Here is a 16,805-nt window from a genome sequence, read left to right on the forward strand (position 1 = left end):
TGAACTTTAAGCATCCTTCCAAAGGACTGTTGTTATGGTATTTGAGTTCTGCACTGGTTTCTTGCACCCTGAACTCTTCATTGGGACACAGAGTTAAGTTTGGAATTGCTGTAAAGCTTCCCAGGAGATGGGATCACATGACAGTGGGACACTCACAGAATCACAAAATCAATTAGGCTGGAAAAGACCTTTGAGATCATGGAGTCCAACCTTTGACCTAGAACTACCTTGTCACCAGAGCACAGCACCCAGTTTAAGAATATTTAAGAATAAACTGGACCTCCAGTTTATTCTTAAATAAAGAATAAAAGATGGTGACTCCACCACCTCCTTGGACACCCCATTCCAACACCTGATCCCCCTTTCAGGAAAGAACTTCCCCCTAATGCCCAGCCTAAATTTCCCCTGGAGCAGCTCTGTTGTTGCAGACAGCTCCAGCAGGGCACAGACACCACATGAGCCACACAAAGGAAGGCATGTCCTTCCTTCCACTCTGCTCCACTCTGCTCCCACTGAGCACTCTCTCAGCCATCAGACACAGAGCTTTTCCCTCAGGAGAGCTCTGCAGGGCACTCACCTTCACAGTTCTTGCCATCAGGAGCCAGCAGGTAGCCAGGGTGGCACTCACAGCGGGCACGGCCGCGGTGGTTGAGGCAGCGCTGCATGCAGCCTCCATTCCTGTCAGAGCACGGGTTCCTCACTGCAGACAGAGCACAGAGCCCGGGTCAGCCCACACAGATCCTGCACAGAGCAGCAGGAAAGCCTGCAGCCTGAAAATCCCAGGCAGAAAATCCCTGCTCCACCCGTTCGGGAGGATGCACACGCTGTGAGATCCTGCAGAAGGCTGGCACTGAGCTGGGTAAAACCCTTCCACCAGGAGATCCTGCAGAAGGCTGGCATTGAGATGGGTGAAACCTTTCCAGCAGGAGATCCTGCAGAAGGCTGGCATTGAGCTGGGTAAAACCCTTTCCAGCAGGAGATCCTGCAGAAGGCTGGCACTGAGCTGGGTAAAACCCTTCCAGCAGAAGCTTGGCATGGGCACATCCCTCTGCAGAGATTACACAGCCAGTGCTGGCAATTTGCTCCAAATGCTCCTATCCAATCTCTGACCTGCCCCAGGACCAGGACAGATGCTCCAAACCTTTCTGGCTGCTGTGTTTGGAACATCCCAGTTGTTCCTTTTGCTGTAGCAGCTCAGGACTTCCCTCCTTCCTGCCTTTTGAAGGCAAAGTGCCATGAATGAAAACAACCTTGTGTTCTGTCCCCTTCAGCTTCTGAGCCAGCAGCAGGTCAGCCAGACAGGGAGAACATCCCACCCCACTGCCACACTCTGCTGTCCCTCCACTCCCACAGCAGCCTGTGCCTTCATAAATTTCATTTTTGTTGGCTACAACTCATCCAGCTCTTCCCATCCCTTGGAATAAACCGCAGGATATGTCCATGACAACAAAACACACAGAGTTTTTACTGGAAATCCCCCAGTCTGATCTGCTGGACATCTGAGCATCCCCATCCTGTCACAGACGTATGTTAAGAAAAATCCTTTTGACAGGATTTTTTTCTCCTGAGAAGCCTCAGAGGAAAAGAAAAACAATCATTATCTGGTACTGTGGAATGCAATAGGTGCATCTCTGATTGGTCCATGAGAGTTGTTTCTACTTGATGACCAACGACAGCCACCCGTGTCGAGGCTGTGAGCAGTCACAAGATTTTATTAACATTCTTTTCCTTTCCTTGCAAGCCTTCTGATGAAATCCTTTCTCTCTATTCTTTTAGTATAGTTTTAATATATCATTTTTCTTTTAATGTAATATACATAATATATATAATAAAATATATATTATATTTTTAATATACCATATAATATAATATAATATAATATAATATAATATAATATAATATAATATAATATAATATAATATAATATAATATAATATAATATAATATAATATAATATAATATAATATAATATATCTGTAATAAGATATAAATTTTAATATATAAATATAATAAATAAATATAATATATTAATATGATATATTAATGAAATTATATAATATATAACAAAATATTTTATATTATATAAATTTTAATTATAATTTAATAATATTAAATTTTAATATAATATATATAATAAAATAAATCGGCCTTCAGAACCACCGAATCAAGATTCTCATCTCTTCCCTCATCCTGGCACCCCTGTGAACCCCACCACACCATCCCACAGCTCCCAGCTGGAACCTACTGCCCCCCAGCCCCCAGGACTCACGGATGCAGCGTTTGCCATCCTGGTGCAGCTGGTGGTTGTGCCTGCACTGGCAGCGGTGCTGGGCCAGGGTCACCTGCACACAGTCGTGCTCGCAGCCTCCGTTGTTCAGGGCACACGAGTTCAGAGCTGCAGGGCAAAAGGGACACAAGGTTTGGCACAAAAAGAGCTTGGGTGGCACCTGGGGATGTGGGGGTGCAGGAGAGGCCACCCACCACCGTGCCAGGTGGGCACCCTGCTCTTTCAAGGCAAGATCAGCTCACCAATGTTGGGTAGAGTAAAAGGTGGTGACCCCAGCACCTCCTTGGACAACCCATTCCAGTGCCTGATCCTCCTTTTGGGGAAGATACTCCCTAATGCCCAGCCTAAATCTCCCCTTAAAATGGTTCTTTCCCACCATAAGAGGCCCCAGGAGAGTCCCTGGAGGTGATTCCAGGACAGAGGGAGCTGGGTCAGGTCCTGTCCAGCACTGCATGGGAGGGAAGCACATTTCCTGCCAGGCATCCTCCCTCTCCGAAGGGCGTCGTGTCAGCAGCCAGGCTCCTGTGCTGGGGCTGAAATTCCCATCCTTTAGCTGAAATTCCCATCCTTTAGCTCCAGGACAGTCCCTGCAGGTGCAGTGACACAGCTGGCTCAAGCCATTACTGCTCTGAGAGTTGTGCTCAGGCACATGCAGGTTTTCCTGTAAAAAAAACCTGAGTTTCTGGCTCTGTGATGTGAAAAGTCACCGAGGCCCAGCAGGAGCTGCCAGTTGTGGGATCACTCAAGGAAAAATGTTTTAAAATCCATATCTGGGCCAGGTGTAACAACCCCCAGCTCAGGGCTCTGACAAGAGATTTCTGTGTGGAACCTGGGGCACTGTGAGCAGTGGTGTAACCCAGACACAGCACACAGAGATACAGCAACAGGAGCTCTGATTTCACCCTCAGTGCAGGCAGCACTGGGAATTGAGCTTCCAAACTGGAGCTCCTGGCCCTGCCACAGCTTTTCTGTGTGCAAGGAGCCCAGCAGATTCCAAGCAGTCAGGAAACAGAAGAAGGTTTTGCCTGAGATAAGACACAAAACCGATCCCATGACCATTTATCCCAAACTGATCCTTCATGTGAGCACAGTATTTTGGAAGCAGGAAGGCCTGGAAAGCAGCTGCCAGCAGAAATAACACACCTCTGAATCCCAAGGCAAGTTGGGTCCTTGCTCTTGTACATGAGTGAAAACAAATATTTGGCTCAGGACAAAAGTATAGGCAAATATATATATATTTTCATTTTTTTCAGCACAACCTTCCCCTGCAAAAAAAAAAAAAAAAATTCTTTGACTTAGAGCTGAGAATCACTCTCATTCCAAATGTTAAAATAACTCAACTTCTCATTTTATACCTCTGATTAGCTAAACAACATTTGGGGGAATAAAAGCAGCTTGACAGGGTCAAGGTTTTGCCATATAAAACATAAGGCTGGAGTAAGAACTTGGGGTTTATGTTAGTTTTGCTGGCATTGTTTCCTTTAATCCATTTGGAAGGAAAAAACAGGAATACTTAACGTTCCTGAAAAGCTCTGGGTCAGAGTTACACTACTCAAGCCCTAGCAGAGATGGGTGGTCATTTTAAAATATTCCAATATATTTAAGTATTTAATAACATATATTCAAAAATAGCCATAAATAATGGGCTTGTTGGAGAGAGCCTTTTTTTTTAATAAAAAAAAAGAAAACAAGTCAAACAATGCTGATGCCTGCCAAAACATTCCTTCATCTGGGAAAAGCACTGGGCCAACATGGAACAAGCCAATGCATCTTGTGTCTAAAATAACCTCCCAGGACGCAGTTATTTGGGTTGATTTGAAGTTTAAATAACTGCCTCCTTGCAAATTCCTAAAAAAAATTGAAAGTTTGAGTTCTTCCATGCAAGATTTCAGGAGAGAGAGCCCGTGTGAGGCTGGGTCTCCTCAGCTGGCTCCTCAGTCACAGCCAGCAGACCTCGCTGCTGGCCTTGTTTTAATTACTGCTCGGGGTTTTTATTCTGTTTACAGAACCACTCTAAAAATATTTCCATTCCCAGATGCTCTGCCCGAGCTTAACATTTCTGTGACAAGGCTGCCAAGCCCAGTGTCATCCTGTACATCACACAGATTGTTGTAATTACGGCGCAGACAGATTTTCCACAGATGAGATTTCAGTGTCTGAGAGAGGGAGGTTCCTTTCCAGCCCCGCTGTCTGTGCTGCTGGAAGATGCTGCTCCCACATTCTGACCCTCTCAGGCCTGGAAAATGGATAAAGAGGGATGGAAAGGAGATTTTTGCTGATTACAGCTGGGATGTGGATCTGTGCAGCAGCAGCTTAACACAGGAGTTGATTTAATACCTGATCTCTGCACCCTCCAGCTGCTCTTCTGACTTTTCCTCTCTCTTCTCACTTCTCCTTTTCCCTCTCTCTCACCTTTCCTTTAGGGAAAAGTGATTTGCTACCAGAAGCAGGGAGTTGATGCCCTAAGAGTGACTGTGAGCAGCTGTAACTAAAACTGAGCAGGATGTTCCTTCTTCAGTGTCACAAAAACCCAGCAATTCTAAGAAAAGGCTGAAAAATGTGTGACTGGGCAAAGAAAAGGTCAAATTCCCTAAAATGTGCGAGTTGTCTGTAAAATTGAAAGCCTCACCAAGCACACGTGGTCCCTGCACACACAGCTCAAGCCCACACAAACCTCCTGGCCTGGTCCCTCTGCTCATTATATCACCCCTGTCACTGAGATTTCTTCATTTGAAGTTCTCCTCATATAAACAGGGCTCCATCAATGTAATCCCAAACTGATTCCTCCTAACCTCAGACAACTTCCAGAAACATGTTGTGTGTTAATCCAGACCATCTCTCTGCTCCTCAGGCCAACAAAAGCAATTGGCTCCCATCAAACCACTCTGGCCTGCATCCCTCTGCTGAAACAGTGGAGAAGGACCTGGAGATGTCAGCTTCCTGCCTCCTGCCCATGTGGTTCTGATAAAAAAGGAGGTGATTTCAGGACGCCCAAGGCCTCTCTTTGTTCTGTTTCCCTCACTGCTGCTCCTTTTCTTCCTCTCTCAGCAGAGATTGGAACACAGACACAACAAAAGGATCCTGCACAATGGAGCTGCAGAGCACCACCTGAGAGCTGGGCACAGGAAGGGGGTTTTAAGCCATTTTTGGGCCCTCCTGAGTCATAGGAGGTACCAGCTAACCCTCAGCCATGCCAGCACATTGTAGGGGAATTGTGGAGCTCCAGCTCAGCGTTGCTGATCCATCATTGCAGCCTTTGTGGGTTTTGTGGGGACCAGGAAGCATTTAAAGAATGAGATCCGTGATTTGACAGCCCTTAACGAGAAACGACTGCAAAGGCTTCTTTCTGTACCCAGAACACTCTGGCTGGGGGGCACTCAGGAGCTTCCTACCACCCAAAATTGTGCTTGTCCCAGTGTGGAGCTGTGAGCTTCCCTCAGCAGAAGGACAAGGATGCATGGATGCTCACTGTCTCCAGTTCCCTTCATTCCCTTCATTCCTAGCCTATTCTCTATATCTAGTGGCAATATTTTGTGTTTAAACAGCACAGAATCTCTACAGAAAATGAGAGGATATCCCAGCTTGAGGAGAAAAACAGCTTTGAGCAGTTAACCCCAAATCCCTCAGAACTGACTACAAGGCAACCAGCCTCACAAACTCACTGCAGATCCTGCAGGCTCTGCTCTCCAGGAACTGCCCCACTCACTCACAATCAGTTTTCATGAACAGAGACCTCTTGCTTTTGGCAGATGAATTCCAGCACTGCACTTTATGGCTAATATTTGCTCACAAGTTTAATGCAAAGCAGGTTTGCAGCGCTGGGCACAGGCAGTGGGAGCGGGGCCAGATCCTGTGGGAATGCTCAGCCACACCAGCAGGGAAGCCTGGAGAGCGACAGAAAATCATGGAAACTCTTCTTAAAGAGGAGATTCCTCCCTCTAGAGATCCATTTAAGGCTTTTACTGAGAGCTTCTGGAGCTGCTGAGCACTCCTGGTGTCAGCTCTACGAGGCTGCGGGATTATCATTGATATTTTTGCCCTCAAAGTAAAGGAATTATGAGGATTCTATGGATATCAGAAAGCTAATTAATTACTTTATTATTCTATATTATTCTCTAGTATATTACATTACATCTAAACTGAATCTGTTAAGCACTCAGCTCTGTATATAACTGTACTGTTTTTGTGATTGCCAGCCCACAGTCTTGACACATACACACACCTGGCCCTGATGGGCCAAGGAAACAAAACACCATCACTCTGGGTAAACAATCTCCATATTGCATTCTACACTGGCACAGCAAATGAGATAAGAATTGTTTTTTCTTTCTCTGAGGTTCAGAGAATGTGAAACCCAGAAGTATTCTTGGGAAGAATTGTGCCTTGCTTTTCTCTGTGAGGAGGAATGTGGTGACACGGGATCTCTGCTCACCACAAGAAAGGGAGCAACATATCCCAGAGACAATTAGGAGATGACAGACCACAGCACACTTACATGTGAGCAGCAGCAGCTCCTCACCCTGACACGAGTGTGGAGTTCAGTGCTGGCTGCCAGGCTTGGCTTTGTCCCTTTTTTGCCAACCTTTCCCTTCTGGATTTTTCCAGTGAAATATGGGAATCCTGCACCTTAAATCTCACTTGGTTGAGTGTCATTATGGACTGGCCAGATGTGAGCCAGTGCAGAGCTGGGCACAGCCTCCCTGGATGGATTTTTCCTGCTCACATCTCCATTCCCAACTGGAACACACAGGCAGACTCTGGAGCGTGACTGTGTTCCGAGAAAACCCTGCGAACACCACGGCCCGGGAATTCTTTCCACTTGCATGAAAATATCCCTCAAATAGTGGAAAAATGTGTCAAATGAAGCTGTGGGGGAGAAGTGGTTCAATTAAAACAGCCACAGATGCTGGAGGCAGACTGAGTTCCATTCCGAGCTCCAGTTTGGGGCAGGCAGAAAACAACATTTCAAGGAATTGGCCCCAAAATCAGCTGCAGGGCAAACCTGGGGCCTGGATGGTGATGGTTGAACAAGCACCATCCAAGAAAATGCAAGACCAGCATCCCAGAGAAGAAAGTTTTGGATTATTATGGCCACAGCTCCACACACAGCCACATTAAATGTCATTTGCTGTCACACCTGCAATACTGTGAAAATACTGAAATTTTGGGGAAATACTGAGGTCAAAATGAAGCCTGACTTGAAATTCCTCATAATTATATTTATGTATCTGTTCTGAGAATGCCATATCTCATATTTACTGAATCAAAAGCAGAAGCACCAAAGCACTTGGGAGCTATTTCTCCTGAACCTGAACAAACTCAGGGATGGCAAAGCAGCCCCAGTTTTGTGACCACATGGAAGAAAAACAAATGTTTTGAACCCAGGGATTCTCCTGAACCAGAATAAATACAGGGACAGCAAAGCAGCCCCAGTTTCATGCGACCACATGGAAATGTTTTGAACAAAGGGACACAAACTGAGGGAAGACAGAGACTCAGAGGAACCCAAACCCATCAGCACTATCTCACATTTTGGGCACAGTGCATGGGAGGGAGTGATGAAATCAAGGTTTTCTGTTCACTGCCATGGGTTTACTGGTAGGAAAGGGGCTGAAAGGAGAGATTTGCAGGGCAGGCTTACCCAGGCAGGTCCTGCCATCCGTGTGCAGGCGGAAGCCAGGCTGGCACTCACAGTAGAAGGAGCCCAGGGTGTTCACACAGCGGTGCTGGCAGCCCCCGTTGTGCACCTGGCACTCGTCAACATCTGCAAAAAAAGAGGGGGAAAATGCTCAGGAGAGTGGACAAGAGGATGTCTGGAATATTTATTCTCTGCTGCCCGACTCTGGATTTGAGGGATGAAAGCAAAGGGAACAAGATTGTCCATTTTATGTTCAATAAGTCAAGCTGTTTGTGAAATTCCAGGGACAAATCTGCAACCAGTGAACAACAACCACAAAATTTGTCACTCAGCACAAACCATCCTCATCTGATCACCTGACAACGGTCACCCTTCCCACTTACTCCAGGATAATGGATGAATTCATATTTTACACTTCCTAAGTCTATTTGACACTTCCAAAGGCAGTTTCTGAGGCAGATTTCTCCCTGTGCCATGATCAGAAACATGGAGATGATGTGGACAGAGTTGCACAGTTCCTTAATTCCTGCCATTTGTGGGTTGTGCACCTACACAACCTTTCAGACTGGAAAGGATGAGAGGGAGGAACCAGATCCCACTCTGGGAACAGCAAAGCAGCCAACCAACCATTCCCTTCCCTGTCATAGATATATTTTATGAAAAATCCTTTTGCTAGGATCTTTTCTCCTGAGACATTGGGAAACTTTAGCTTCTCCATGTTTTGCTGCTTTGAAATGTGATTTGGAGAATTTTTACCCAGCATGTGAATTGTTTTTAACTTGATGACCAGTAACAGCCAGCTGTGTTGAGGCTGTGAGCAGTCACAAGATTTTATCATCATTCCATTCCTTTCCGTTGCTAGCCTTTTGATGAAATCCTCCTCTTCTATTCGTTTAGTATAGCTTTAGTATATATTTTTTTTAATATAATATATATAATAAAATAATAAATCAGCCTTCTGAAACACGGAGTCAAGATTCTCATCTCTTCCCTCGTCCTGATGAAATCCTTTCTTCTATTCTTTTAGTATAGTTTTGGAATATCATTTTCATATAACATATATTATAAAATATTAATATTAATATATAGAATAAATATTAATACATAAAATTATAAAATAGTAAATCAGCCTTATGAAACATGGAGTCAAGATTCTCTTCCCTTGCCTTGGGACCCCTGTGAACAGCACCACACTTCCCTATGGAGAGAAAAACTTCAGCAGCTTGGGTCTCTCCATTTGGGTTTTTCTTTGCACTTTCTTCACCTCCAGCTCCCCCAAGCCCTTCCCAGCAAGGCCAGCCCTGAGCCAGCTCAGTTCCCATCCAGGGCTGTTACTGAGGAGATAAAGAAACATTTCCTGAGTGAATCACGGCAGGGCGGGGGAACCGGCCGTGTCCTCGCACGCCAGAGGTGCAGGAACGTGCCCAGTGCCCAAACCCAGCTCTGCTTCACCCACAGCCCCAGCGGGCTGGGAAAAGGCACCAAAAACAAGGAGAAACGCAGCCTTGGCTGAGCCAAATTTTTACATTTGTCAGATTAATTGCCAAGAAAATCAGCCAGCAGCAAGGGAAGGTCTGGGTCAGGGGCGGAATGGGAAAAGTGGGAAAGGTGATGCCTGTTTGAGTCTTCTGAGCTCTGCAGTGATAATACAAAATTAGCCTTTACTCTGAAAGGCTTAAAGCATTAAAACCTAAAGCTCAGAGATCATAAAAACCCCTCCTCTGTCCCAGTGATTCCCAGGGAACCCCCAACCTCCTCTGGAAGTGCTGGGCTCCTCCTGCAGAGCTCCCACTGCAGCTGTGGTCTCCATCAACCCAGCAAAATGCTCATTTCTGTAATGCCAGCCCTTTGCTTTATTCAGCCTTTTAGGAGGTTTTGCTATTTTCTTCCTGTTTTTTTTTTCCAAGACACTTAATACTGAAAGAAAGGAAAATTAATAGATTTTTGAGGTGAAACATAAGCTTTGAGTGATGCTCTATGAAGAGTGAGCCAAAGCCAAAGTGGCTTTTCAAGGGGAAAAATGTGATGGCATGAGTCTGAGATGCTTGGTCAAAGCAACCTAATTCTGATTAAATCATTTTCCTCTGCACACAGTTGGGACACTGCAGAGCTCTAGAGCCCCTGAGGCACTCCCTGCTCATCTCTGTGGGCAGGATTAGCTATAAATACAAACAACTGGCTCTGTTCAGCTCAGAAACAGGAAAACTGGGGTTTGGGAAGGTTTTATGCAGCACAATAAAGTTTTTTGGTCTGAATTTAAATGACTATTCCACTGCTTCCCTTCAACTCTAATCTGAAACTGTTGAGAATTCACTGTCCAAGAAACTTAGTGATGTGTTGAGTAAACTTCTTACTCTCACCCCATTACTCACACTCAGCAATTTTACATCTCCTCTCTCCGTGGCTCTTCTTTCCCCCTTTGTACTTTTCACCCTCTAAATTTCCGTGATTGCAGAGGGCTGTCCCCATCCCAGCCCGCTCCTGGCTGGGGAGAGCAGCCATAGAATCACCCATCACCTTTCCCTGCCACCCCCAAATCCCAGAGCCCCTCCTGGAGCCTCTTCCTGATCTCCTGTGCAGCACCAGGGAGATTTTGGGACACCCTGCACCATGGTGTGACCAAAACAAATCTGTCCCCAGGGGCAGAGAGAGGGCAGATCCACCAGCCAAGCCTGGCACCAGCAGCACCTCCAGCCAGTGAGTCAATGGGAAAATGGACTGATGTGGCATTCACATTCCCTGAAAAAATTCCCTTTGCCCAGGATTTCTCTCCTGGGAAGCTGAGAAGCCTCAGAGAAAAGGAAAACAATTTTTATCTCATTTGCTTCTCCTGTGTTTTGTTCGTGTGGAATGTGTTTGGGGATTTTTTCATTGGATTCTGCTGTGAGTTGTTTTGACTCTTTGGCCAATTGGGGCCAAGCTGTGTCAGGACTCTGGAAAGAGTCACGAGTTTTCATTATTATCTTTTTAGCATTCAGTAAATATCTTTTCTGTATTCTTTAGTATAGTATAGTATTCTATAGTCTTTAATATATAATATATTCTACATTCTTTAATATAACTATAATATCATAGAGTATATAACTATATATTATATAGTTATATACTATATTATGTCATAGTTATATAATATATCTACTATATATATTATATATATACTATATATAACTATATTATATTAAAGTTTATAACTTTAATATCATATAGTATATAACATATTCTATCATATATATAATAACATATATATTCCTTAATATAATATAGTATCAGAAAATAATATATTCTATATTCTTTATTATAATATAGTACCATAAAATAATATATTCTATATTCTTTAAGATAACTATATTCTTTAATATAATATAGTATCATAAAATAATAAATCAGCCTTCTGATACCATGGAGTCAGATTCACCATTCCTCCCTGCAAATACAACAGACTGGGAAGCAACAGGAGCTGCTCCCAGGGCCAGGAGGAGCAGCTCTGGGCAGGTCCTGGCAGCAGGAGCCAGAGCCCTACGTGACACCGTGTGAGCTGTGGTTCGTGGCACAGCACGGCTCTTCTCCTGCTGGAGAGCTGACAAAATCTGGTTGGAATTAATAATTCCAAAGGAGAGCAAATGAGAAGCATACAGGCTTCTCTTCAGCTGACTCTGAGCCGTGCCAGGACAGGGTTTGCCAAGCTCTGCATGCACGGGGCAGTGGGCACCAGGAAAATGCAACTGAGGAGGAGCCCAAAGCAGCAAGGGCTGGGGATGGGGCTTGGATCAATGAGATAGGAGAGATATTGATCTCTGCTGTGTAAAGAAACTGGAGTTCTGCAAGGGAGGCTCATCCCAGCTGTTCCCTGAGCAGAAACAATCCCTGAAACCTCAGACACCTACATGGACTAACACAGGTAATCCAGAAATCAAAAATAGGGAAAGTGAACACAAAACCAAAAAAAAAAGGTTTGGTTAGATACCTACAGTGACTAACACAGCAATCAGATATAGGGAAAGTTAACATGGACTAACACAGGTAATACAGCTATGAAAAACAGGGAAGATGAACACAAAACCAAAAAAAAGGTACCTGCATGGACTAACACAGGTAATAGAGCAATCAAACCTAGAGAAAATGAACACAAACTCATAAAAAAGGGGCACAGAGTGAGGAGATGGCTTTGGCTGGCTGCACTCCCTGTGAATACACACAGGTCCTCCCAGGAGGAATACTGATTTATCCCCAACAAGAGCAACACGTCAGAGGGAAGAAAGTGGCAACGGCAGCTCTGCAAAGCATTAAATATTTGGTAGGGAGGCAGTTTATCTCCTTGCAGGGCTGAGGAGGAGGGACGGAGCCCAGCTGGGAGCACAGGCAGGAGGAGAGCACTGCTGAGGTTTGCTCTGTCTGGCTGAGCAGCAGTGCCAGGCTCTAATCCCTGCAGCAATTAGCCTGGATTACAGAGCAGGGCTGCAGGGAAAAGGTTAATTAAAATCCACCCAGATGAGCATGTGTGGGATTTAGTGAGTTTATCTTTCCAGTACCAGTTTGCTGAAGATAATTCAGCAATTTCAAGGAGTAAAAAAACTGAATGGAGAGGATACAACAGTCCTTGCTGCTGGGTTGTACAGGCCATCCCACACTGTGGACACAGATTAGAATGAAAAAACCCTCTGCATTACTTCATTTCTTGCATGTAACACACAGTCCCAACATATATAACATATATATAGTAATATATGTATTATTTATTTATTTATTTATATATAATATATATAAAATGTTATATATATTATATATATTGTATATATAATATACAGTATATAATATATAGTATATTATATATTATATATATAATATTATATATTATATATTATATATTATATATTATATATTATATATTATATATTATATATTATATATTATATATTATATATTACATAATATAGAGATAATATAATATATATAATATTTGTATATATAGCATAGTATATATAATATATATTTTATAATATATATGTTATAATATAACATATATATAACCTATATAATGACCTGAGGAGTTCTGATGCCCTGTTATTCCACACTCCCTGTGTGCAGACAAATCAGCCAGGGCAAGGTCCAGCAGTGCAAGGAGGCCATGGGAGAGGACAATGCTTCATCTCCTCTCTGTTAGCCTGGAAGTTTTTTCCTCCTCTAGGCTGAGGAAGGTGAGTGACTCACTGGAGGAAAGGAAAAGGACATTTGCGGCATCTCCACACCCTCAGCTTTCATCTCACCCTAAACCAGGCATTTGAGAAAGCACTTGAAGAGCTGCAGGGAGTTATTGAGGCCAATATTCCTTCCACTGCAGGTGGGAGATGCCCAGAGCTCCCCCACATCCCCAGCAGAGGATTCCAAAGGAATGGATGCATCGCCTTTAGAACAATCTGCTGCAGTGCAAACTCTGCCTTGCCTCAGCTCCTGGCTTTGTCCTCAGCTCACCTTTTTCTGGAAGAGTGGCCCAGCTCCCCCCGTGCTCCCCTGAGTGCCTGCGGATGGGGCTGTAATTAGGAATTACTCAGCACGGAGCAGAGGTGCAGGCAGCAACAAGCACCTGGACTTGCTCCGGACTTGCTGCTGCTCTCTCCCTCTCCAACCTTCTCTCATCACTGTTTTTTACCCCTGTGCAGGCTTCACTCTGAGTGAAAGATCTCCCTGTGGATTCCCAGGCATGGAGCTGGGAATGGAGTCCCTGTATTGGTGAAATTTTGCCTGGCTGGCAAGAAGAATGATGAGCATGACTGTTATAAAAACTTCTTCAAGCTCTAGGACACCTATAACATACCTAAAATAGTTCAGCTACTCTTAGAGGCACAATAATTAGCAGGATGGCTTTTGTTGCAGCGTTAGAAACAAAAAGGTTTAATAAAAGGCAAAATAACAAACGGAAAAACTAAGCCAAGTGCTAGACATTCCTGCTTCTGATATAAACGCCTCACAAAAGCAGTTTAGTTTATTTGTTCATTCCTTTTTTTTTTTTTTTGTTAATTGCCTAGGCAAGAATTTTTAGCTTCTGTCCAATTAGCTATCCTTAAATTTCAAGTCCCCTAAGTCCTATGAAGTGCTTTTTCACTTAATCAAAGAAAGAAACTTCTGGACTTCTTTCCTTTTAAGGAGACCACAAATGATTTTGTCACTCCATCAGCAAGAAGCACACTCTTACACAGGACTCCATGATAACAGAAGGCTAATTAATCACTTTATTATACAATATTACACTACAGTTAAACTGAAACTGAACAAGAACTGAACCGAACAAAATCTCGTGACTCTCTCCTCACTGACTGTCAGGACACAGCTTGCAGAGATTGGCCAAGAAAACAAAACACTCACACCAGAATCCAATTACCAAACCCCTTCAGGTAAACAACTTTCCACAGTGCATTCCTCTTGTGCACAAACACAGGAGCAGCAAACGAGACAAGAATTGTTTTGATCATTCTATTCTCTGCTTCTCCAGGAAAAAATCTGAGAGAAAATTGTTTCTGTCTGTGTTCAGAGAATGTGAATCCCACAGCTCTGGGGTAGCTGTTGAAGGAGCTAATGGAGCAGGATCAAACAACAGCTCTGCTGGTTTCTGGCTGCTTTAGAGAGGATATCCCAGTGATGATGGATGGTGAGTGCCCAGCAGAGCACAAAGCTCCTCCTGTAGAGGCGGCTGTGTGAGGACACAGCACCCAGGGCTGCCATGGGCCATTGCAGTGACACCAAGTCTCAGAAGGTTGCAGTTTATTGCAGCTCTGAGACACATGAAAAGTCTCTGTTTCAGCCCTCACGTTCAAAGAGTGAGTCAGAGTTCTTCAGTTCTCATCTCAGAGTTGTTTGTTGTATCTTATCTATAAAATTTTTCTCCTGTCCAGCCAAGGTGTCTGTCCAGCAGGACAATTCCAGGCACTCTGCCTGCCCCTGGGGCAGCGTTATCTCTTTATACTACAAACTACATATAACATGTTTACAATTACTTTCCAATATCTCTCACCTATGTTAGACAATGAGTTTCTACTCTAAACCAATCCAAAAGTGCCATCATCACAGCAGAAGATGGAGGCCAAGAAGAAGAGGAAGAAAGGCTGGACACGCCCAAGTCCCTTCCCTCCACCATGTCCCCAAAACCCCTTTTCTAAAAATCCCAAAATCTACTTTTTCACCGAGTGATAATTTTACTACTTAAACTTCTGTGGCTTTCAGGCCTTCATACAAAGCTGGTAATTTGCTCCAAGGGTCATAATCAGACCCACAGCTGTTCTAGGCTGTGTGCCAGGGTCTCCGAGCCCCCTGGCAGGGGTCCTGGCACCTCTGGACACCCAGAGGGATGCGCTGAGTTCTGACAACCAAGGCCCAGCAGAGCCCTGTCTGCACACAGGGAGCACATCAAGGCACCCAGAGCTCAGTGAGAGAGCAGAGAGCACCTCCTCCCTCTCCTGGCACGCTCAGAGCTGCCGGTGATGTGCACACAGCAGAGCTTTGTGCCTTGTGGCAGCTGCCAGCTGAGGGGACACGGCTGTGGGGACGTGTGTGCCGCCTGGGCGGATGGGAACTGTGGGGAAAGTAGCACGCTGACCCTAAAAATCACACCCAGACAACATCTGGGATTCTAAAATCACACCAAGACAACATCTGGGACTCTGAAATGACACCCAGACAACTCCTCTTACCTGTCAGAGAGAAGCTCAGGCATAGAAGGAGAAATTAACCAAATTAAGAAAATCCACGGTTGTGACCGTGATCACAGGGGTCATACAATGAGGGAAGAGACAAAGATCTAACTCTATGTTTCATAAGGCTTGATTTATTATTTTATTATGTTTATTATATTAAAACTATACCAAGAGAATAGAAGAAAGGATTTCATTAGAAGGCTAGCTAAGAATAGAAAAAGAAAGAATGATAACAAAGGTTTGTGGTTCAGACTCTCTGTTTGAGCCAGCTGTGATTGCCCATTGATTAGAAACAACCAACATGGGCCAATCACAGATGCACCTGTTGCATTCCACAGTAGCAGATAATCAATGTTTACATTTTGTTCCTGAGGCTCTCAGCTTCTCAGGAGGAAAAATCCTAAAGAAAGGATTTTTCATAAAAGATGTCTGTGACACACAGTGATACCAGTTTAGGATAAGTCACAAGATTGATAAAAACCCATGAGAAAACCCCACAGCTGTGCACCTAACCGAGGATAAAGATAAAGTCAAGCCTGCACAGAGCTGCCTGTCCATGGAGCTGAGAGGAGCAGAAAGAGGATCAGGATCCTCAGGAGCTGAGGAATTCTGCACTAGGGAAGGGAAGGTTGGATCCAGCACAAAGCTGGATCTCAGGAGCTTGTCTTGGAGAGTTACTTTGAGCCAACACATTTGGATGGAGACAGCAAATGTGAGCTTGAGACAAACATCTGATCTATAAATAACAATGCAGAGACTCGCCCCTTTCCAAAGCTCTGGCACATCTCACAACTGTTCTGATATCACTGCTTGGGGCATTTATTTATTTATCAGCATTATCCCAGGATGAGATAATGCATTCCTTGATGTCTGCATTACGCCCAAGCATCCCAATTCTTCAGTGACCTTCACATATTCTCTGCTATTTCCTAAATCCCCACCAGCTTTTCCTGCCGTGGAGGCAGCTGAGCGCACGCAGAGGAGGAAGAGGAGGTGCAGTGGCAGAATTCACACCTGGCTCCGTGTCCCCAAATGCCACCTCACGTGAGCCACGTGCACTGAGGGCTCCATCCCCTCCACCTGCTCCGTGGGAAGCCTGGCCAAGCTCTTCCCACGCTGCAGCAGGCTGGGAATTGCTTCCAAAGGACACTGAGGCTGAATGTTCCAGGGCAGTGATCCCTGACACGGCTCCTCT

At 44.5% G+C, this 16,805-nt stretch overlaps 1 protein-coding gene across 2 annotated transcripts in view; it reads right to left on the reverse strand.

Moving 5' to 3' along the window:
• The window catches only part of MEGF6 (multiple EGF like domains 6), a 91,980-nt gene that overhangs the window by 28,808 nt on the left and 46,367 nt on the right, over nt 1-16,805 (reverse strand). For both annotated transcript variants that reach the window (XM_074558550.1, XM_074558551.1), the window contains 3 exons: nt 7,929-8,051; nt 2,270-2,395; nt 578-700 (listed from right to left, as the gene is read on the reverse strand). In XM_074558550.1, the coding sequence (XP_074414651.1) occupies nt 578-700; nt 2,270-2,395; nt 7,929-8,051 (372 nt within the window). The remainder of the gene's footprint in view (nt 1-577; nt 701-2,269; nt 2,396-7,928; nt 8,052-16,805) is intronic.

Source organism: Zonotrichia albicollis, chromosome 25 (genome assembly GCF_047830755.1).
Source record: "Zonotrichia albicollis isolate bZonAlb1 chromosome 25, bZonAlb1.hap1, whole genome shotgun sequence".
Lineage (NCBI taxonomy): Eukaryota > Metazoa > Chordata > Aves > Passeriformes > Passerellidae > Zonotrichia > Zonotrichia albicollis.